This window comes from Carex rostrata, chromosome 31, assembly GCF_964058835.1.
Source record: "Carex rostrata chromosome 31, lpCarRost1.2, whole genome shotgun sequence".
In the NCBI taxonomy this organism is placed as follows: domain Eukaryota; kingdom Viridiplantae; phylum Streptophyta; class Magnoliopsida; order Poales; family Cyperaceae; genus Carex; species Carex rostrata.
The window spans coordinates 1,242,402-1,264,550 of NC_135948.1; the positions used below are offsets into that span (position 1 = coordinate 1,242,402).

General features: G+C 34.2%; 1 protein-coding gene across 2 annotated transcripts; it reads left to right on the forward strand.

Annotated features, from left to right (window-relative positions):
* Positions 1–9,454: 9,454 nt before the first annotated feature.
* Positions 9,455–20,595, forward strand: LOC144547310 (phosphoglycerate mutase-like protein). 2 transcript variants are annotated; one of them, XM_078295923.1, is made up of 10 exons: positions 9,455–9,595; positions 10,168–10,241; positions 10,371–10,478; positions 10,711–10,790; positions 10,894–11,065; positions 16,555–16,629; positions 16,739–16,827; positions 20,077–20,199; positions 20,286–20,330; positions 20,431–20,595. In XM_078295923.1, the coding sequence occupies exons 2-10, from the start codon at positions 10,170–10,172 to the stop codon at positions 20,492–20,494; spliced, it is 828 nt and encodes a 275-aa protein (XP_078152049.1). In that variant the 5' UTR covers positions 9,455–9,595; positions 10,168–10,169; the 3' UTR covers positions 20,495–20,595. The 2 variants fall into 2 exon arrangements, with proteins under 2 accessions (XP_078152049.1, XP_078152048.1); XM_078295922.1 differs by lacking the exon at positions 9,455–9,595 and adding an exon at positions 9,947–10,004.
* Positions 20,596–22,149: the final 1,554 nt, after the last annotated feature.

Consider the following 22,149-nt stretch of genomic DNA (forward strand, 5'->3'; position numbering starts at 1 on the left):
AACACCAATTAAACACGTGTAAAATTCAGCAAAATGCCAGTTAGGAAAGCAATATGAAAAGAGATAGGAACACCCAACACAATAGTCGCCAATTTCATGCCCAAATATTTATCTTTTTATGTTCATTAATAATATTTTTTATTGCACGCATATAAAATTAAGGTGGCACTTTTTCTGAGTTTCTTGCGACGACGACTTTGAGATCCGCTCTCGACACCATACTTAAAAAACAATTCAAATATTCATATATTAATATTAATACATTATTAAATATATCTATGATACAGTGAATATAGCCAACTAGCCGTTAATCCCAAGGTCAACCCTATTTTTTCTTATTTAAACTCTACCTTGCTTAGACTTCTAAGCAAGAGGGGTACAAATTTTAACAGAGCAGTTTTGGCTTGATGCAGTGCACGGACTATGGAATCAATACATTGTTGTATATGATTTTTGTGCTGTGTGAAGTTAAAACTGTTATGTTAAAATATTTAATACCCCTCCTAGCTTCCATGTTCCATCCATTTCACAATTAATAAAACCGTGTTGCAACTTGCTGGCATTAAATGAGGATCCTTATTGCTTGAGGTGTGCACTTCTATTAAAAAAAAAAAAAAAAATCAAGTCCTTCAATGGAGTAATCCCTATCATTTGTCTACTGTTGACATCGTTTTAAATAATAATTTCAGATTGTGTTTATAATTATGCCCTTTCCGAAGGTAAGAGTTTTTGAGGGCAGTTATTATTTGTGAGAATATTTGTAAAAATAATCAATTTTCATACATATAAGGATAATATCAGAAGTGAGGCTACAGTACTATCAAAGTGTATATTGGTGTGTAGTATGAATCAATATATTCTTTTTAAAAGTTTAAAAATTAATCTGAAACGATTAACATGATCTCCATGTGAAAAGAGGTAAGTACAGATCAAATTTTATATTATAATTACTATTAATTTTAGTGGTGATTTATTGGTACTGATCAACTTTGTCTCTTCTTGGAAATTTTTTTGGCCCCCTATGAATGTTTGACTTGTAATTCGGGTTAAATTTAGTGTTAAAAACAAAATAATTTTTTTGAATTATGATTGATAATATTAATTATAAGTTATAGGATCAGAAATAATAAGTCCGGGCATTGAAAAATATAAGTTAAAATATTTTTTTTATCGAGTATCAAATTAGTTAATGGGTTGAAATCCGATAAGATATTTACAAAAAAAATCCAGGCTTCCATACTAATTCCCCTTGGAATAAACCTACGAAATATTAATTGGTTTGATAAAATTCTTCAATTCTAAGCCAAAATATAGTTTATATTCAATGATATTATTTTATGATCATTGAATACAATGCCTCATTTTATAAAGTGAAAAGCAAAGCAACTCACTTACTGCCAATTTTAAAAAAAAAATATTGGCTAGGTTACAATTATGAACGTTTAAAGTATTAATTACTCTAATAAGATGAATTAGGTTGATTTAAAAATTGAAAAAGTATGATCAAACAAAAATCAGAAATTTAGGAGGTCAAATCAAATAAAAAATCGACGACTTCATTAAACAAACACAATAATATATATCTAGGGTTCTCCTTTAATTAATTAACCCTTGAAGTGACTTTAATTAATTAGTATTTGAATGCTTGCCAGGAAATAAGTGCAATTAGATTAGGTGCCAACTAAGATCTATGTTTATAGGCGGCTTGTAAAAGAAGAAGCTATCCTATTGCCTATATGTGCAAAAGTCAAAATTACCAGCATATCATCTTCAAATTTGTTATCTATCTTATCTCGATAAGTGGTGATATGGTTTTCCGTATGTACCTTATCGCATAGCTGTCACAAATATAATATTCAACATAAGGTCTAAAGTGTTTTTTTTTTCCGTACTTCCTATTTTAAAATTCCCAATTAAATAATGTGTATTACTTATTTTTTACTTAATGTACGTAATGTATATTATGAGTGAGATTATGCTAATATGCAAATTACAAATCGATTCTTGCTAACGATTTACAATATTTTTTTTCTTATAAAGTTTAAACTGTAAATCAGAAACACTAAACATGACTTTTATAAAAAATATATTTCAAATTTAAATTTACTAGATTATTTTTACTTCTTTAAATAGGTACAGAATCATGATTTCTGGATGGTTTCGAATTCTTAGATCAAGTTATTTTTTAACTTATTGATTTATATAAAATCAAAATAAAAAAATGATAATTTAGTATGTGCATTCAGAGAAAATAATATAAATCACAACTAACAATTTTATTAGGAATTAAAAAATGGAGGTATTTGAATCCTCGACCATTACATTTTTTTAGCCAAACTTGTAGGTTTTTGGTAAATAAAGTAGGATTAAATCTTAATCCGTGTTAAGAAGCTCATGTTCAATTGTCTTAATACGTAGATAGACGTTAAGGATCCTTAATTCAAGGGTAGAAGTTCCTTAAGATCCGGACAATGATTAAGATTTTGGACAAAAGAAATATAGTAATAATTCTTAATCCTTGCTAAGAAATTGGTGTTCAGAAGAAACTAAATAAAATAAAATAAAATGAAATGAAGCTTAATTAGTCTCTCTTTGGCAAACAGCCCATGTGATGTGAGCAAAGCATACAACAGATGGGATCATGGGATATACAAAATTGCACCAATTATGTTATGTTTGCTTGTCCTTAATTACGCATATCATCGGCCCCTGTGAAAAGCATAAAACAGATAGGATATACAAAATTGTACCAATTATGTTTGCTTGTCCTTAATTACATCACATGTTTGCCTTTCCTCAATTACATACTGTTCAACAGTGATGATATACAAAAATGTACCAATTATTTTTACCTGTCCTTAATTACGTACATCAATCATCTGTACTTAGCTCACAGTTACCTGCTGTACAATGCCTTACATTACATCTTCAATTAATTAACAATGAGAGCAAGCATGAAGCATCTACTTGTTAGCACAAGTATTGATGATCAATTAATGAGAGCATGGGGACAGGCGGCTGGTGGCAGTCTCAGTCTGCAACGAAGCAACCTTTATCTTAAAGAAGTAATTGAAGTACACCCAATGACCCAATGACTCAAATCCTTTTATTTATTTTGATGGTTGTTGCTTTCGATTCACTCTGCGTCTCTGCGGGTATTAACTTGGAAGGAAAAAAGGATGGCCATTGGCAATATTTGGCATTGGCCTCATCCCTGCTTCTGCTTTGCAAGATTCCACTGTCCTGGTCGCTTCTCTTATCTTCTCTACACACGTCACGGGCGTACTTTGGAGGATGTAATTTATTTTTATTTTTTAAATATCTGGAAGGAGCAAAACATGTAAACTTATTTTAACATATTAAGTTCCGATACAAATAAATTGTATATTCATTGGGACCAACCTATTTGAAATTGCATCGACCATTAATTAAAGGTGCATTTTCCAAACGAGAGGGACGCTTCGGATCTCCACTAACTGTGGATTTGTGGTTGATCTTTCCTTCCTTTCCCTTTTGTTCCTTTTCTTGTGTGGTACATTTTAATTTTAAGAGGGGCACATAATAGTGGCGTTAAATGGTCTCAAAAGGACAAAGACAAGCAAGAGGCCACACCGACATATACATCCACAAACAAACACACTTGTTTGTGAAAAAAAAAAAAGTTGATTACTATGTGAAATAATCAGATTAAACAAATGGTCTGAAGACAAAAGCAAGCCCAACAAAGGGGAAGCATGTGTTATTAGAATAAGATTAAAATTAGAGGGGGTGTCAAAGTTTGTGGAGACAAATCTAAGAGCACTGCCTAATATTATATGACAAGATCAAAGGCATGGAACCAATTATGTAGCTTCAGTGTTTGTTTGGATTCCGACAAACCCATTTAGTTCCCTATTCCTATTTCACTATTCCTGTTGTTGTTTTTTTCTGTATTGGTTTTTTTGTTCTCAACTCTTGTGCTTATTTAAATTCATTGTTGGATGATTATTGCTTTCCCTGTGTATTCACTGTAGCTACAAGTTGATGATTATTCCAAGGATATTTGTACATGTTAGTTCCTATAATTGAGATTCAAGTTGCATCGGTACAGTTTGGACTTTGGAGGAAGGAAAGTTGGAAATTGATAAAGATTTTTTGAACTTATATTTCTCAATTGTTATTTGGAGAATAGATTAATGCAATAAATGGTAAAGAAAGAGTTTGTTCCAGTGGGTAAGAGCCCAATATTCCAACAAGCCCAGTTTTGAAATAAGGCCCAAAAAGCCTGGAAAAACTAAATAGAAAACTTGGAAATGTGAAGAACCATAAAAGTTGAAAGGACCCGAGATTTTATGGGTCTTATTAGATGATATCAACGATCCATCTCTGTCAGTAAAATGCGAGTCCATCATGTGTTCTGATGCTGAGAAACACATCATGATCACGCTTTTAAAAGAAAATTCGGAAGTTGCCTTTCGGCATAAATTCTCTATGTACTGGAGCAATCAATCAATTTGAATTGTATATTTACGTAAGAATTGTCCAAGTTATATCTTTGTTTTTTTTTTTTTTTTGAGGAAACTAAGTTATATCTTTGAATGCGTAACTGCACATATTGAGAATGACAACGCTGTCAAACCCAATCCAACACAAAATATATAACTAGAATTGTTAGAAAAGTTCTAGAGTAATCAAGTTAGTACATGAAAGTTAATGAATTTACTAGTGGGTTAGGAAACCTCTAGAATTTTAGATATTTTAATGGAAGTCTAGAGGTTTCTATAACAACTATAAATAGAGTGTCTTGCTTCTCATTTTGATCAATCCAAACAAGAAAACAATCCAAATAAGAGAGCATGAGAGAAATCAAGAAGAGTGTTGTAGTAGTTTGGAGGTTCAGGATAATATAAGTAGTAGATGGTGTAATATTGGAGGTTAGATAATAAGTAGTAGAGTTATAGTATTGATAATAGAGTTGTAAATTTTTTTTGAGTGATAAATAAGAGAAAGTTTTATATAGTGACACTCTTCATACTCAACAATCTAGTATCATAGTCAGTAGTGTCGGTGTTGGGTCAGTTCCGCCGGAGTCGACAATAAGGGTTGAGAATAGGAGTCGGAAGTTTGCCGGTGTTGCGAGTACTCTGCCAGTCAGAATAGTCGTGTGTCGGCACCTTGTCAGAGAAGCTGCTGACCAAGTACAGTCCATGAATGTGAAGAAGGTTAAGACTTGTAGGAGGCTTATTGAGCATCGAGCAATAAATGGAAGCCATGGATTTCGCAGGTACGATTGGTGGTTTTAAGAAATTAAATAACAACAACTACATATATTGGAAGGCCTGCATAGAGTCCTACCTACAAGGATAGGACCTATGGAAGTGGTAGGCGGATTACAGATGACTCCGCCAGATTTCTCAATAGAAGAACCAAAAACTTATGATGATCAAAACCAAACCAAAGTAAAGAAGACTATGTCCACGGAGAACGAGGCTCTGCGAAAATGGCGAATCAAGGCCGGAAAGGCGATGTATCATGTATGTACTCAGGACGTCGGTTGAGGAAAATCTGCCTGAGTACATCAGAGAAGCAATAACACCGAAAGCCGCATGGGACATCTTAGCAACTCTTTCTCCAAGAAAAATGTGCCTGCCTCCAACTAATAGAAAAAAAGCTCATGACAATCTCGCAAGGTGGTATGACAATCAACTAATGTTTTACGAAGGTGAAGTCCATTTGCAGCGAGATTGCTCAAATCACCTCTAAAGAGAAGATCAACGAGCAATGAATGAGGAGAATAATCATCAATGGCATGAAGCCGGAGTATAGCAGTTTTATGGCTGCGATCCTAGGATGGTCAACTCAGCCAACATTATTGGAGTTGGAGAACATGCTTACCAACCAAGAAGTTCTAGTCAAGCAGATGGCAGGAGTAACGCTGAAGCAAGAAGAGGAAGTGTTATTTAGCAACGGGAAAAAGGGTCGACCATATTGAAGACCAAAGTCTAGACCCGAAGGCAAGCCTAACCAGCAAAGAAGACCAATGAAGGAGAGCAAATCTTCAGGGGGAGCTCACAATCGGAGGAGCGATAATGATCGAGGAGAAGAAGGTCGAAATGGCCGATATTGAATTGTGTCATAATCTACTTGTCTGCTTGACTAGATTTGCAAAATATATATTTGTTGAATTTTATAGTTTTCTTGTCTTGAGATATTGTGCAGGTTCATGACTATATAAAATGCAACATTTACATCAAGGATGGATGATCAATTGCTAGATTTATCGAGGATGCAGTCATGAAGCACTTGGCATTGGACATAGAAGCATTGATAAGCATAATTTATATACACATTTTGATCTGATTTTTATCATAAAATAACTCCAATTATCATATATTTTGAGTATAAAGTAAATAGATTACACCTAGAATCAAATTACTGCAGTTGTTTGGCTTTAAATCGCAGGAAAAGACGAAAATGGAAGAAAATAGTCCTTAGTGCGGGTCATCCACCTGCACTCACAGCTAGTGCGGACGCACTCAACACTTAGCCAAATTTTAGATTCTCAGCAGACCTAGGAATTTTTCTCGAGCCTACTGCAGACGCACTGACCGTCCAGTGCGGATGAGCCCAGTCTCACTGATAACTTAGCTGATTTCAGAAATTGTACATGACATGCTTCAATGCGGGTCAGCCACCCGCACTCATATTCAGTGCGGACGCACTGAGGAGATCTTCAAAGTTAAATAAGGAAACTCAGTACTCAGTGCGGGTCGGCCACCCGCACTCACCACCAGTGCGGACACACTGGACCCGCAGAAAGCCAAAATTACACATTTTCAACACAGTTTCTATTTTTGGCGCATCATGGACGCGTTTTTACAGCCAAATGTGGACAAGGCAATCTGGGAAACAATCCAAATATAGCACCCACTAACTCCACTTCCTAGCCTCTTAATTGGGCATAACCCTTGGCTATAAATTGAGGAGTTATTTTCCCATTCAAGGACACATCCATTCTCATCTCTCTCTCCCTTAGTGCATGTTCATTTTCATAAAATATAGCGATAAATCTGCGGTAATTCTTGGAGTTCCAGAAGCTTTTCTAGGAAGGAGAAGAAGGTCTAAGCAAGATTTCGGCAAGTTTGAGGTTCTTGATTCAATAAAGGGTGTAATCATTTCTTTATTTCATTTATTCTTATTTTTGTCAATTTTTGTAATGGATCTCTCCATGAGGGAGTAGATCTCTCTCTAGGGGTTTAGGTCAATGCATGAACTTGTTTAATTGTATCTTACTCGGTTATTTATTTTTGTTATGATTGTTTTATGGGATTTGATGTTAATTTATGTGATTTATCATTTGTGTTAATTATATAATTAGTACTTGAATTGTAGTTATCCCGTTTTGGATTCGAAAGAACCAAAATTGACTAGGATCAATAGGATAGTACCAAATTATGAATGCAAATACCTTAGGTTTGAATTAGGATCTAACCAATTCGTAATCTAAGCCGGAACTACAGAAATTAAGGTTAGGAACTTGGTGAAGGACCTAACCGTGAAGTCAAACCCTAATTAGGACATCTCAAATCGAATCGAGTATTGGTATGATGGACTTAATTGTGAAGTACCAATATTTGAGGAGATGAGAGACTAACAAGAGCTTATGGTCTAGGTAGCTAGGGTGAATGACCTAATCGTGAAGTTCGAATTACTTAGACACGTTATTAATTCACGAAAGTGACACTTAATGACATATTAGGTTAGAAATCTCATCAAATCATACATGGACTTAAACAAATACCGAATAGATAGAATTAACAAGGAATTGTAGACCGAATACCCCTAGATCTCCTTTATTTGAAAGCAAACCAATCTTTATTTCCTTTATTTACTTTAATTGTTTTAAATTCCCCTCTCTCGGGTATTGAACCCAAAACTTAGAAATTGTTAGAACAAACCCCCCCCCCCCAATTTACTTTATTTCATTTTCTGAAATTAATTATTAAAGTTTAAGCATAGTATTTAAACGTACTCCTTGTGGTTCGACACCCTAAGTACTACATCGATAGGTTGTGCGCTTGCAACAAACATTTCTTTGGGTATTGAAGGTAATAAATTTAAAGGCATAAAATAGTATAATCAAAGCATAATTCTATAGTTTCAAAATACTCATCAAGCTTTTTGGCGCCGTTGCCGGGGAGTATAGTTAAATACTAAGTTTTTACTTTAGAGATTTATTTCAGATTTTTTTTTCTCTTTCTTTTATTTTGTTTGAAAACTCATCTTCGTTCTTTTTCAGCACTTCATGCTTGAAATAATCCGTGAAAAGGAAGAACAAGATATGGAGCACTCTAATGAAGACTCTTCGCAAGGCATATCGGTGGCAAGATCTGAGACTGATAGATTGTGACATATGGATAAAGAAGGCATAAAGAATATCCTAATTGGGAAACAAATCGATGTGCGCGAGTCCAATGCAAGGAGTGGCAAAAGGATGCCGCCCGATCAACATTCCTCCTAGTCCAAGAAAATGGGTCGAGCCGAAGACCGGGCACGGGCTGCCCTAGACGGATTTAATCAATCCACTACTCTAGACGCGATAGACATGTCGATAAAGAGGTTGTTGAGATTCATAATAAAAAAAAACATTTTTGTTATAGATGCGATGCCATGGAATTCATACAACAATGCATTACTACCGACGACTACGGAGGATAAAGATCCCAATTGATCCCAATTGCTATACGCGTGAGATTGGAAGCATATTAGTGCCATAAGCATATATTCAACATAAGTTTTTGAAAATGATGGTTAGACAGACGACGATTCGTACACTGTCACTAGTTGTTTTGCTCTTCTTATTTCTTGGGTGTATTTTTCTTTTCATGTAACTGTCTGGTTAGCTGAGAACTGAGGATGTCAGAATAATCACAGAGTACATATTTGGGCTCTTAAAAGAAAGGAAGGAAAGATGCACGTTCAGACCGGCCCGGCCCAAAGAAGAAATTGTATCAGGCCACTGTTTATATATAATAAAGTGAGCGAGTCTATGGTACTAATGCATAATCACGGGCTGTTACCGTGCTACGGCTCTATATTCGAGTTTTCAAATTCTAACGGTCAATCCGAACTGTTCATCTTGTTCTCCATATTAATATGTGTTTGGAGACCAAATTTTATATTTTTTGAAATTTTTTTATTATTTTTAGATATTTAAAAAATCATTTGATTTGAAAATTCTGAACCATCCAAAAACACTGATTTTCAATAAATCTAAAAAAAAATAGTAAATTTTTTTCAAAAAATATAAAATTTGATCTCCAAACACATATTAATATGGAGAACAAGATGAACGATTCGGATCGACCATTAAAATTTGAAAACTCAAATATAGAGCCGTAGCACCAAATTCTAATATGCATAGTAACATAGACTCACTCTAATAAAGTCAAATAAGCCGCCGCATAAATAATCCGAATATTCTCGTCCGCTCCTAGTTTCCAACAAAATTTAATCAACATATACTTCCCATAATTTAATCAGGCGAACAAACTTCGCCGTTCTTGTCGGATCATACCAGAGCTGATCCTGGTTCCAAATTTAAGCTCAGAACAAGGTATATTATTCATCCTTTCTCACACTTTACCTTTACCTATATTTTATTGTTCTTTGTTTAAACTTTTTGTAATATGGTGATGATCTCTCGAAAATGATGTTTTCTTTTGAGATTGTTTCTCCTTGTTTTTTTTTGTTTTGACCCCGTAAAATGGGTCCCCAAGTCTCTTTTATGATACATCTTTCCCACCCTTAATTTTTATCCTTTTGTTTATTTGCGTGAACAGCACGACATTTGAAGTACACCTCTAGGCATAAATATCTGTTTCTCATCTCTTCTTCAACTTTTTTAATGGTTTCATATATTACTAAGGTTAATTGTGTATAAAAGATAAAGGAAGAGGATACTATAAATATTGGCCAAATTATGCTCACTTTTCATCAAACAGTGGGATCTCTTGTGATTATTGGTCAGATTGATTAAGCATTCAGATCTCCGTGAAAAATTCAACTTGTAGATCATATAGTTACTACAATAGAGATTAGAAAATGTGTAATGGGATCTCAAAAACTGCTATACACCCCTAGAAAATTGTTATTTCCTTTACTGTATAATATAAAATTAAAATGTAGATATGGAGGGAGGACTTGCTGATCCAGCAGGTTTAGGCCTTTATCCTTCGCATCGTTGTAAGAACATTTATTTGGTGAGTTTTTTATGCTATTACTAATTATTAATTGTGTTAATCAGTATCTTGTTTTATTTAGAATAATCATGACTATATTCCGATGGTACAATGCAAATTTCTTTCAAACTAAAAAGTAAACATTGCCAGATAAGGCACGGCCAAGCTGTCCATAATGTAGCTGGAGAGAAGGATCATGCAGCGTACTCCTTTCCAGAATTTTTCGATGCTCAACTTACTCCCCATGGCTGGGATCAGGTTTTTATCTTAATATATGCTTAAATTCTTCTTTAATACAACCAACTAATCATTTTTTACTCTCTTGTGAATGCACGATCATTCAACCTTTTCGTGTAGTGTTTACTGGAGTTAGTGTTGGGAAAAATTAGATCGATTATTCACTAAATACAGGCACTTTAAGCTGATAGGTTAAGTTTGTATGCTTCTCTGAATTGATTTATTTAATGATAATTCTGTGAGTTATTTGTAGGTTGATGATCTGAGAAAGCATGTAAATGTATGTGAGTTGGCTAAGAAAATTGAATTAGTAGTCGTATCCCCTTTGTTGAGGTTAGTGCTTTACTTTCTTTCTTATTTGCTTGCAAATGTATGCAGATCTATTTTTAATGAAGTCTTAGTTTAGTCCGACTGAGTTACTAATTTGCGATCACAGAACAATGCAAACAGCAGCAGGTGTATTTGGAGGTGACAAATACATCAGCACATCAACTCTACAAGAGGAAAAACTTCTTATGGTAGAAAATGCTGGTAATAGTTGTCGCCAGGCCATCTCCTCTTCAAATGCACCAACTTTTATTGCAATGGAGTACTGCCGGGAACGCATGGTATGTGCTTAAGCTTAATTCCTTTTTTCTAAATATTTTCTCTCTTTTTTTATGAGCATTTATATATGTGCCACAATACATCAGAAATCTTTTATATCTGCAACCAACAACCAGCAGTGGTTGGTTATTTGTTGATTGCAAATAACATCGACCAAACTGTTAGAATAGAAGTCAACCGGACTCGAGATGACCCAAAACCGAAGGTCAACCCAAACCTGAACAATTTGAAATCCTGAAATGACCAAATTTAATGTGAAATGATTGAGAACAGAGATTCAAATTTGAATGGCCCAAGATCTGAACAGTCTGAATTCCGGGAAACATGAGACCACCCATATCCCAAACTGACCTGGCCTGGATTTATGTCCAATTCTTGATTTTTTCCAACCGAATCAGGCGGCTGGTCTGACTTCCATAACAGTGCCAAACATATATATAGGTATGTTTGGATGCATCCGAATAACATTATTCTAAAAGTAATAACACTATTCTGAATTGGGGTGCGATACAAATAACTTTTTACTATTCAGATTAATTTTGTTTAGTGACTATTCTGCTAATCCAATCAAACCATCAAAAAAGTAAGATTAACACTCCTTGGGTTGGTGCTATTCTGATACTACAACCCAAACAATATTTTTACTATTCCAAATAGTACAGAATTTACACTTTTCACACACCATTAGGGTTAGCACTTTTCTTTTATATTTTTGCACACCAACCCAAATGACACTATTAAATGCACTATTTCTTTTCTTTAAGAAAAATGCACTATTTCTTTGACTATCTAAACGCATCCATAATTAATAAGGTCATGAAGGATGCTAGTTTGCTGAAGTCCCTTTTAATTCCACCATCGCAGTGCTGAAAACCTAGGATTATTCAATCTGGTGACCTAAAGGCTTAATTGACTTGAATAAACTGATTCAATTGTTAACCCATTGACATAAAATGCTGATCCAATCAAATCCACCTCCAACCCAATTGACCTGCATCCTGACCCTGATTGACCTGCAACCTGAGATAACCAGAACCTAATCAACATATTGTCTGTAGCAATCCAGATGAGATTGACCCTTGCGCTCAAATCGTCCAAAACCAGATGGCCTGTCATGCGGATCAAACCAAACCCAAGTTTGACCTGAACCCGATATTAAATATGACCTTTGCATCTTTGATATGCATTCACTAGTGGAGAACCAGATATCAGGAGCGGTCCAAAATATACATTAGGAATGGACCTACGTGCGATACTGACCCAGGCGTTACTGATAGTACCACTAATCAGGAATGGTCATATAGCCGATCCTGATTCTATTATCAAGAACGGTCGTCAACGTTTAGCTGTTACTGATTCATACAATCAAGAATGGTCATTTACTTTTAGTTGTTACTGATTTATACAATCAAGAACGGTTTTTAGTAAATAACCAATCCTAATTCTTACTAGCAAGATTGGCCATTTAATAAATAGCCGATCCTGTTTGTCTTTTTCTTTTTTTTTGCCAAATGTAGGTAGTAGAAATTTTATACAGTGCATCATATCACATGAGCTAATTCAAATATCACATTTAGGTAATAGAAATTTTACATATTAATTCCACATTAATTAATATCACATTTAAATAATTCAAATTTTACTAAATAACACAAAAAATATCACATTATCTAGATATCACATTTTCGTAATACAAATTACATGAGCTAATCAAACACTAAAATCTTCTTGTGGCCTAGAATAGCTTTCATATTATTGCGTACCAACTCGCAGTGCTCATATAGTTGTTTAAGTAGCAGTCATTCTGATCTGAGAACAATTGAACAAATGTTAAAAAATAAAACAATAATATGAGGCAATTATAGAGAATGACAGGAAAAAAAAAGAATCAAAGGGATAAGCTTGCTAATACATACCTTCGAAAGTTGAAGCATACTCTTTGATGTTGCAATGCATTTGTCAAAGTTCAACTTGCTGCTATTTATTCAATTACAATTTTTTTATTAGCTTTAAAGCTTTCTAGATCTATGAAAAATGTTAATTAAATAGCTAGGGCAGATCATAGTACATAAAAATACACACTAAATAAACTTTTTGCATCAATGTCATTTTCAAATCAAATTGCAATAAACTTGGCATGGTGTTATTACTCGTACAATACACGCTAAATAAACTCAATCCATCTAATTTCAGTTTTTTTGCACGGTTATCCATTTATCTCATACTATTTTTCCATCAGATTTCCAGAAAAAGGTGTATACTGATTATAGCTTGAAGACAAGTACATGTTGCTGTAACTAGAATCCATATCCTCTGCATTAACGTAACATTTGAGTTAATAGATCTCCATCGTCCGATTGCATCAATGGTTCAGATTTAATTAGGAAAAAATGAACTCTTTTCTTTCTCCAGTTGTGCAGAGTCAGAATCCCGCTTTTCTTCCTCTTCGCTACACCTAAAACACTTCAAATTTGTACCTTTCTCATGGCAGCACAAGCAGCAGTAGAATCCTTGATCTCCTTCTTCTCTTCTTTCTTCTCTTTCTTGTCCTCCTCAATCTTCTCCTTTTTGTGACCCTTCTTCCAGCCCTCTCTGTACGACGACTCCTCAGAAGTGTACATGTGGGCCCACGGCTCGTGGCACCCCTTCCCCTTGATCTCCTTTGTCCATTTCACCTTCTCGCCGCTCTCAGCCCTCCACTTGTACTTGCTATCGAATCCATCCTTCAATGGAATTTCTACCTCAGCCTTGTACTGGTAGTTCCTCTCGCTGAGAAATGGAGCGAAAAGATAAGCAAAGGGGAAGAAAACAGTAAAAAAGAGCGATATTCGAACAGTGCAACTGGAGAAGAGTACAAGGTGTAAACCTTCCGAATTAAATCTGAACGGTCAATGCAATCAGACGGTGGAAACCAATTAACTCAAATGTTGTGTTAATGCAGAGGATATGGATTCCTGTAACTAGGGGTCCGGTTTATTCGGTTTTGAACTGAACCGAATTAGTTTGGACTAAACGGTTTGGTTCTTTCGGTTTAATGGTTTGGTTCGGTTTGATTTTCAAAACCGAATTATAACTTCGGTTCAGTCCGGTTTGGAAATTTTCAAAACCGAAATAACCGAACAGACCGAACTTTTATATATTATGAGTTTCGTCCGGATCATCCCAGTTTATTTCCTAATACCCCATTTATTTCTGAATTAATTGCTTTAAATACTTTAGTTTATTTCTTATAATCCCAGTTTATTTCTTAATATCCCGGTTTATTTCTTAATATACTTCGGTTTATTATAAATCAATTTCTTTAAACAAAAAAATAATATATTTCGGTTTGAACCGAATAAACCGAACAAACCGAAATAAAACTTTGGTTCGGTTCGGTTCTATTTTTGAAACTAAATTATAACTTCAGTTTGCCTAGTTCGGTTTGGTTTCAACCGAACCAAACCGATGAACACCCCTAGCTGTAACTAAACTAATTATTGGTCTTTCATTGAAAATAGATAAATCACCCAAGTTACACATTACCAGGTAAGACCCAACTCACATTCTTAGACTGTATGAAGTGTTTATACAATGTGATATGTAAAGGAGTCAGCTTGCAAGACACACCACTTCAATTATCTAGATAGAAAACAGTAAGTTAAACTATGTCAGTAAATATCAGTAGAAATTCTTCTTCCATTAAATCCATCCAACAGAATTATTAAGCTTTCTTTATTGCATATATATGACAACACTTGAAGCATTTGAAGAAATTCTTCAAAAAATAAAAAATTAGAATGAAAAACCCCACCTGAATCTGATGCACTACAAAACCCCACCTGAGTTTGAACAATTCTTAAATAAAGTACATGAATTGACCATCATTTCCATATAAAGAACTAAAAGTTTGGTGTAGCCATTTGCTCATCGCTCCTTTTCCAAATTTCAGCTGTTCACCATGGGCAAAATTGTCAGCTCAGATTAGAACCCTATACAGAAATTGATGAAATAAACATGTGAGTGTACTAGTGATGAGCTAAATTGAACAAGATGAACATATAATAGCAAACTTACTTTAATCGGTGGGTCCTGTGCACCGCATCTTGTAAGCACCATACAAGATATACTAAAAGCTCAAGTGGATCCATCAGATGTTTGTCAGATTATTCTGCTAGTTGAATTTGCTTATAAGCATTGGTTTAAGGTATCCAATTTCAAGTAGATGCTCGTCAGATTATTCTCTACTAATTAAATACAAAATAAAATAAAATAAGAGATGCGTTCTACTTGTACTTTTATTTTGGCAATTGATATTCTTGTTGACTTGACTGCTAGTAAGGTATATTCTTAACTAAAAGTGTAAATCACTATCTGTAGTTTTTTTCTCCAAAAACCAACAAGGTTTGGTACCACCTGCTACTAGTTAAAAGTCCCTCAATCCTATGCACAAAACCAACAAGGCCAGCGCCAAAGGAAAACACCAACCCGGTGCCAGTAAAATCAGAGCCAAAAGAAGCACCTCAGCTGGTACCAGTATCGGTACCAGTAAAGCCAGAACCAAAGAAAAAACGCCTCAGCTAGAGCCAGTGAAGTCAGAACCCAACCCCACAAGGTAACAACACCAGAGGCAAGGCCACAGCCAAGAAACCAGTGCAAGCCAGTGACAGAAACAAGAGCGCAAAGAAAAAGGGCATCACAGCCATCACCAATGTCAAGCCATGAAAATCAACAACCCGCGCGAGACTAACAAAATCATCTCAACATCCAATAAAATACACAACGAGCAAATAATCTAGAGGAGTGCTTAAATGTTGCCCGAGAGAGCTCGAATCGCAAAGAGGGCAAGGATTGGCCAGTACCCAGGCAAGGCCCCTCAGCCTTCTCAAGGTGAGCAAGCACCACAAGAAAGGCACACCAGGCACCGGCAAGTACCGAGACAACAATAACCCTTCTAGGGTTTTGAAAAATCGCAAGCACAGAGGTAAACGGAAAATAGAGGATAAGGGCAAAGTTCTCAGCACATGAGAGCAAAAAGATCTAGCAACCAAAACGAGAGAGAGAGAGAGAGAGAGACGAGACAGAGACGGAGAGTCGGAGAGGTGAGAGGCGCATGTATTTTGGCCAAAATGGTGAGCGGGAATGAAAATGAGGAGTGGGACTTTATCAAAATGGTGCGCGAATATTAGCTTTAGGATCGGTTAATAGTGAGAAGCCGTTCCTAATAGGGGTCTGGGCTATCAAGAATAGTCGTTTATAAATAGCCGATCCTGATAAGTCATTATCAAGAACGGTCGTTTATAAACAGCCGTTCCTGATATATTATGGACTATCAAGAACAGGTCTTTAAGGACGTCCGATCCTGATACCTACTTTCAAGATCGGCCTTTAAATTTGCCTGATCTAGATATATCAGTATTGCTTTATGCTATGTCCGACCCTGATGTGCCGATACTAAATGTACATTTTCCACTAGTGATTGTTGGCTGATTTAACTATCTCAATGATTCAGGGAGTGAACCCATGTGACAAAAGGAGAAGAATAACAGAGTATTCTGCTCTTTTCCCCAGGATTGATTTTTCTCATGTACGTGTATTGTTATCCTTAATATTATATTTTTGAAATACTTCTTTTCTAAGGATGAAGTTTATATGTATCACTGATAATTTGTCCTGTTTGATTATTCATCTTACAGATAGAAAATGATGAAGATGTATACTGGAAACCTGATTCGAGAGAAACGGATGAGCAGGTTGCAGCTAGAGGAATCACATTCTTGAAATGGTATTTGCTTCTTTTTCATAATTCCATTTCTTTTACTCTTAGTGAACTAACTACTGTTATTTTTAGTATTCCATTATTTTATACGGTTATCATATTTTTAACTTTATTTACTTTACATTAAAATTTTCTCTGAAATTTCAAATGATGTTAAAAGAAATGGACTAAAGGCTTGGGTTTTATTTCTAGCCTACCCAACTTATTTGGGACTAAAGGCTTGGTTGTTGTTGTCGTTGTTAAAAGCTTATATGCTTAATGCTTTAGTTCCCTTTGTAACACTCAAGGTTCATGTAACCATGGATGTAATATTCATAATTTTTTTTTTGAAAAATAGTGGTATATACCACCGATTTCATTGAAATCAGAATCCTTAGAACAATCGATCTGGTACCTAAAATTGGTACCAAAATCAAATGTGGTTTACAAACAGGTCAAAACAAAAGTAGCAACGTGAGAAAGTAGCAAAAACATAATAACATGCACAAAACATAAGGCAGCAACCTAAGAAAATATCTAAACAACATAACATGCACACAAAAAACTAGGTACTACATATCTAAAAGGTCTTCATCCTCCTCCTCTTCTCCAAACATTGGAGATGGAGGGTTGCCATTGCCAAAATCCTGCATATCTCCCACTGGTGTGTCCTGAGACAGGGACAACGGAAGGTCCATCACTTGGGTCGTATCGGGACGTCTTTCTTCCTCCAACAGAATGAGATCTGGGAGATCCTTAACATCAAAAGGCATTATGAGATTTAATTTAAAGAAAGAATTGTCCCCTCTAGATTTACACCAAAATTGAGTAAGAGAAATAATCTTAGTACCAATAACCCTAATAGAACATGGAGAACTATCATTAAAGCATAATCTATTTCGTTCCAACCAAATAATCCATAAAACAGCCCCTCTCAATAATTCAACTAATAGTCTATCTTTTAAAGGGATAGAAGCATCAATCAACCATAATTCATCTAAAGTATGACAATTATAAACAAAATTGTTATGATTTGCAATCCAAATCCAAATTAATCTAATAAAAGAGCATTGAGTGAACAAATGATCAGTGCTCTCTTGTTGATCACAAAAAACACACGTAGTATCCCCTTGCCACCCTTTAGCGGCTAAATTGAGTTTGGTAAGTATTTTGTCCCTTCGAACCAACCATAAAAAAATTTTTATTTTCAAAGGCATATGAGATTTCCAAATGGTTGAATACTCTTTATTTGGTATTCCCCCATATTCCAACCACTTATAAAAAGAATGAACAGTAAAATTATCGTCCTTAGACCAACGCCATATAAGCTTATCCTCTAGCTGATCTGATAAAGTAAAATGTTGAAAAAGAAATTGCAAAGCATTCCATTCTACTAAGTAAATACCCGTAAGTTGTCTCTTAAAAGACAATTGTAAGAAGGAGTTAGTAAAAGCATTTGCCACAGAAATAAACCTATTATAAACAATTGAAAACAAATTGGGATATAAATGTTGCAAAGCATTTTCAGTAAACCATCTGTCTAACCAAAACGCAGTTGTTCTACCATTACCTATTTCTTTATTAAGGCCTAAATTAATTACCGCATGATCTTTGAGAATAGATCTCCAAAAAGGAGAACATACAAAAGGGGTAGTTCTAAAACCATATTTACAGTGAAGAATATCTTTCCATATACCAGTAATGGAATTGTCATGGAATCTTATCCACCACTTGGCTAGAAGAGCCTTATTCATAATTTTCAGATCTAAGATACCAAGACCACCTTGGTCTTTACTCTTACATACTGCATTCCATGCAACCAAAGAATATTTTTTCCTAGTAGAATTACCCCCATGCCATAAAAATTTCCTTCTAATCTTATCTATTTTATGCCTAATTTTTGCGGGTAATCTATAGATAGACATCCAATATAAAGGAATCGCTGACAAAACTGAATTTAAAAAAGTAACTCGACCTCCTAAAGATAATAAAGAGCCCTTCCAACTTTGAAGTCTTTTTTCAATTTTATCAATTAAAAGTTGCCAATCTATATCCGTAAGAGACTTATTATTGATTGGAACACCTAAATAAGTAAGCGGAAGATTAACTACTTTACATCCTAACACAGAAGATAAATCATCACATTCCGATATAGATAAATTGAGAGGATACATCTCACTTTTCTCAAAATTGATCTTAAGACCTGAAACATTCTCAAAAGCTAATAAAAGCCATTTAATATAATTCAAGATGGCCTTGTCAGCTTTAAGGAACAACAAAGTATCATCCGCAAAATGTAAATTCAAAATATTTCCAAAATTCGGAAAGTTTCCTAAGCCCTCGATATATCCTCCTACTTTTGCCCTTTGTAGAATCTTATTTAAAACATCAGTAACTAGAATAAAAAGGAAAGGGGATAGTGGGTCACCCTGTCTAACCCCCCTCTTACAAAAAAAAAAAAATAAGGGCCTAAAGTACCATTTAAATTAACACATGTTCTACTGCCTTCTAAAGTTAATCTAATCCATGTAATAAATCTATGACCAAAACCCCTAGCATGCATCACTTCAAATAGAAAATCCCAATTAACATGATCAAAAGCCTTCTCAAAATCTAGTTTGAACAAAACCCCCTTCTGTTTTTTAATCTTTACATGATGCAATACTTCATGTGCAACGACAACATTATCAAGAATAAACCTACCCTTAATATAAGCAGTCTGAGAAGGATCAATAATAGTATCCATAACCAATGCAATTCGATTAGCTAATAATTTGGTAATAATCTTATAACTACAATTTATTAAACTAATGGGTCGAAAGTTCTTAACTGTAATGGCATCACATTTCTTAGGAATTAAACAAATGGTAGCTAAATTAAATTTAGAGACATCCAACTCATGTTTGAAGAAAGCATTAAAAATTTTAACTAAATCATCCTTAATAACATCCCAAAATTTTTGATAAAATAAGAAAGACATACCATCTGGACCAGGTGCTTTAGATGAGTTACATTCAAAGACTACTTGTTTAATCTCCTCTAAAGTAAAGGGAATTTCTAAAGAACTACTTTGTGCTAAAGATAAATTTTCAGAATCTGACCATAAATTAGACTGTAATGTAATCAGTCTAGTGGAAGAGGAACCCATAAGACTAATATAATAATCAGTAATGTGTGTAATATTCATAATTCAAAAGCACAAAAGGCTTTTTACTACAATCCCTGTTGTGTACCTAGAGTCTCATATGTAAGAAATGTTAATTTTGTCAAGTACAGGCTATGGAGTAGGAAGGAAAAAGAGATAGCAGTAGTAACCCATAGTGCATTCCTGTTACAGACATCACGCTTGTTTGGCAACGACACTCACCCCTCCATCAGAATCCATGAAATATCTCGGCCGTAAGAGCACTTCTCATTCAAATCTGATATGTCATGATGCATAAAAATGTAGTACTGATTGTATGTGTGGTTTTATGTATATGCAGTTTCTCAAACTGTGAGCTCCGATCAATGGTGCTGGTTGATACAAGGTAAGAGATAACAAAGAACTGGCTTTTATTTATTTTAAGTTCCATTACTTGTATGATCCTAACAGAATTGCTTATAATATATGATTGTTTGTTTGTACAGCATGATTGGGTCTGATGTACCTATTATAAACTATCCTGGTGGGACTGAGAAGACAAAAACATGAGCAATTTCTTCAATAACTAATTCTTGGCAAAATGTACTAGTGCTTTGAAAATTGATGTTAAAAATTGTTCTTGAAGAAATGATTTTGTTCATTTTTTTTTTACAAATATTGGCTATTCAGATGATCATTTATTGCAATAGAACATTGAAAAGGAACCTTAATTTGAAGGATCTTGTTTATTGGTATAAATGTGTTGTACTTGAAAAATCACAAATGCAAGCAATATTGTGATTCTGCCCCTCCACTCCACGCCCCCGATCCCCAAATTTCCATTTTATTGTCTTTTAAATTAAATTAATTGAATATTGGTCGAAATCAAATGATTTTTTTTTAATAATTGGTAGAAGCTACCAAAATGAAATCAAATGAAAATTTAATCCAGATTTTGGTACATTTTGATATCTGGGATTGTCAAAATGAACCGGAATTTTAAATTGAAAAAAAAATAATTAAACCCATTTGGTTGGTCCCTATTGGATAGTGTGCTGCTGTTAGATGATGACAAATATTTAATGTATCATGATAGGATGACCTGAGCGTAACATGATCTTACGGAAATTTTTATTAATAGGAAAATAAATAAATAAACATCCATAATGAGGAAGCATTTCGTAAAATTTTGATTTGTAAGAAAAACGTGATAGTTTTATCATGGCCAGTTTAACAAAAAAATTATTGCTAAAGAATTGAAATAAAATTTGAAGCTGGCTGTTGTTGTTCATCACGGCTAGTGAAATTTTGAAATATATATATATATATATATATATATATATATATATATATATGGAATATGCTATGCATAGCATAGATGCCCTCCATGTAACGGCTCGATATTCGACTTTTCAAAATCTTAACGGTCGATCCGAACTATTCATCTTGTTCTCCATATTAATATGTATTTGGAGACCAAATTTTACATTTTTTGGAATTTTTTTACTATTTTTTTAGATTTATTGAAAATCACTGTTTTCAGCAAATCTGGACCATAACAAAAACAACGATTTTCAATAAATCTAAAAAAATAGTAAAAAAATTCCAAAAAATGTAAAATTTGGTCTCCAAATACATATTAATATGGAGAACAAGATGAACGGTTCGGATCGACCGTTAGGATTTTAAAAAGTCGAATATTGAGCCGTTGCATGGAGGCTCTCTATGCTATGCATATCATGCTAGCATATTCCTATATATATATATATATATATTCTGGTCGTTGTTGTTTATCAGGGTCAGAAGATACGAACTGATTTGACTATATAAAATTTTAATTGATCAGGAGAATCTCAGAGTATACGCATCTGAGCGAGTGAATTGATTTTAATATATAATATATAATTTTATTTTATAGTTATTTTTCAACCGAATATCTTAATAGTTTATTTGCCGATAACCTTAAATTATTTTTTATTATAAAGAAGTCTAATTAGATATATATTATTTTATTTTATGGTTATTTTTTACCGAAAATCCTAGAAATTTATTCGCCGATATCTCTAAATTTATTTTTATTACAAAGTCTAATTAGATATATATTATTTTATTTTATAATTATTTTTCACCGAAGACCCTAAAAGTTTATTCGCAGATATCTCTAAATTTATTTTTATTACAAAGAAGTGCAATAACATATATAATATTTTATTTTAGTTTGTGAT

Bases quoted from the DNA above. Each gene is read 5' to 3' on its own strand.
- LOC144547310 (XM_078295922.1), top strand. From the start codon at position 9,962: ATGCTCACTTTTCATCAAACAGTGGGATCTCTTGTGATTATTG. The intron at 10,479-10,710 runs GTTTTTATCTTA...AGTTATTTGTAG, and splicing joins CTCCCCATGGCTGGGATCAG to GTTGATGATCTGAGAAAGCA. The intron at 11,066-16,554 runs GTATGTGCTTAA...TCAATGATTCAG, and splicing joins AGTACTGCCGGGAACGCATG to GGAGTGAACCCATGTGACAA.